This window comes from Parus major, unplaced genomic scaffold (genome assembly GCF_001522545.3).
Source record: "Parus major isolate Abel unplaced genomic scaffold, Parus_major1.1 Scaffold422, whole genome shotgun sequence".
NCBI lineage: Eukaryota > Metazoa > Chordata > Aves > Passeriformes > Paridae > Parus > Parus major.
The window spans coordinates 7,869-9,702 of record NW_015379328.1 but is presented as its reverse complement, the minus strand read 5'-3'; the positions used below and the strand labels follow the sequence as shown (position 1 = coordinate 9,702).

The window sequence follows — 1,834 nt, the reverse complement described above, 5'->3', positions numbered from 1 at the left end:
TCCCTGTCCCCCCACCCCAATGGGTGTCCTCAATCCCAGGGGTCCCTGTCCCCCCACCCCAGGGAGTGTCCCCAACCCCTGGGGTCCCTGTCCCCTCATCCCAATGGGTGTCCCCATCCCCAAGGGTCCCTGTCCCCATCCCCGGGGGTCCCTGTCCCCCCACCCCAGGGAGTGTCTCCAACCCTGGGGGTCCCTGTCCCCACCACAGGCCATGTCCCCGGTGTCCCCGGGCATCCCTGTCCCCATCCCCAGGGGTCCCTGTCCCCTCCCCCCAGGGAGTGTCCCCGATGTCCCCAGCCCGGGGGGTCCCTGTCCCCAATCCTGGGGGTCCCTGTCCCCTCATCCCAATGGGTGTCCCCATCCCCAGGAGTCCCTGTCCCCATTCCCAGGGGTCCCTGTCCCCACCCCAGGCCGTGTCCCCAGTGTCCCCATGGGTCCCTGTCCCCACCCCAGGCTGTGTCCCTGGTGTCCCCACGCTGTCACCTCGCAGCCACTCGCAGTTGTACTTGCTGAAGGTCCCGCTGGAGTTGAGGTGGATCCGCACCGATTTCCCTTCCCGGGTGACTTCGGTGACCCTGAAGGTCTCGAAGGGCGGCACCAGCAGCTGCTGCTCACCGGGGTTGTAGGAGAAGTTCTGGATGATGGCTCCATGGCAGGTGTTCACCTGGAGCAAGGTGACGTTCCCCTGACCCTGGGCCACCTCCGGGCTCAGCGATGTCACCATGAACTGACCAAACCTGACGGCGCGGCCGGGCCAGGCGTCCAACCAGACACCCCTGAACCCCCGGAACCCCCGGTGGCAGCGCCGGGGGTCCCACAGCCTCCGCAGGGCCTCGCTGAGCAGGAAATGCAGAGCTTTGAAGTGGAATCCATCGCGATATTCCCGGCCGGAGATCCCGGCGCGGCGCGTGGCCGCGTGGAACCCCGCGCTGGGCTCCTCCATGGTGAGGGCCAGGAGAGCGATGGCCTGGGCCGGGCTCAGAGGGGACGGGCGGGGGTCTCGGGAGGGGTCTCGGGAGGGGTCTCGGGACCTGCGGCGGCACCACTCGGCCGTGGCCTGGTCCCAGAGCTGGGACAGGTTCTGGTTTTTCTGGAGCTCAGCATCGCTCAGGGTCTCCAGGATGGCGCTCATGGCATCGCCACAGCCCCGGTACCGATCATCGAACGCGTCCGGGACCCAGTGCAGGGGCTCCACACCCACAGCACCGGCCACGGTGGCCACGGTGGCCACGGGCAGGGCCAGCAGGGCCAGCAGGGCCATGGGGGGCAGAGAGCACCGGGAGCAGTGCAGGACACTGGGGACAAAGGGGACATGGTGACACAGGGGACACTGAGGGGACACTGAGGAACACTCAGGGAGACACTGAGGGACACTGGGGACAAAGGGGGCACTGTGACACTGGGGACACTGAGGGGACACTGAGGAACACTCAGGGGACACCGAGGGACACTGGGGACAAAAGGGACAGGGAGAGGACACAGTGGGACACTGGGGGATGCTGAGGGGCCCCAGGGGACACTGAGGGGACACTGAGGGACACAGGGACTGAGGGGACACTGATGGGCCCCAGGAGACACTAAGGTGACACTGAGGGACACTGGGGACACTGAGGACAGGGAGAGGACACTGAGGACAGGGAGAGAACGCTGGGGACAAAGGGGGACAGGGAGGGGACACTGAGGGACACTCAGGGGGCACTGATGGGCCCCAGGGGACACTGAGGACATGGGAGGACATGGGGACCCTCCTTGCTGAGGGGCTGGGGAGGGACAGTGAGCTCAGCCCGGGCAGGGGGGGCAGCCCCGGCCAGGAGACCCCAAATCCTGGGGTCAC

General features: G+C 67.4%; 1 protein-coding gene across 1 annotated transcript in view; it reads right to left on the bottom strand.

Moving 5' to 3' along the window:
- Positions 1-1,336, bottom strand: part of LOC107199071 (erythroblast NAD(P)(+)--arginine ADP-ribosyltransferase-like) — a 1,981-nt gene extending 645 nt beyond the window's left edge. The window contains exon 1 of the mRNA XM_033511667.1: positions 431-1,336. Coding sequence (XP_033367558.1) covers positions 431-1,261 — 831 coding nt within the window. The 5' untranslated portion in view covers positions 1,262-1,336. The remainder of the gene's footprint in view (positions 1-430) is intronic.
- Between the last annotated feature and the right edge of the window lie 498 nt (positions 1,337-1,834).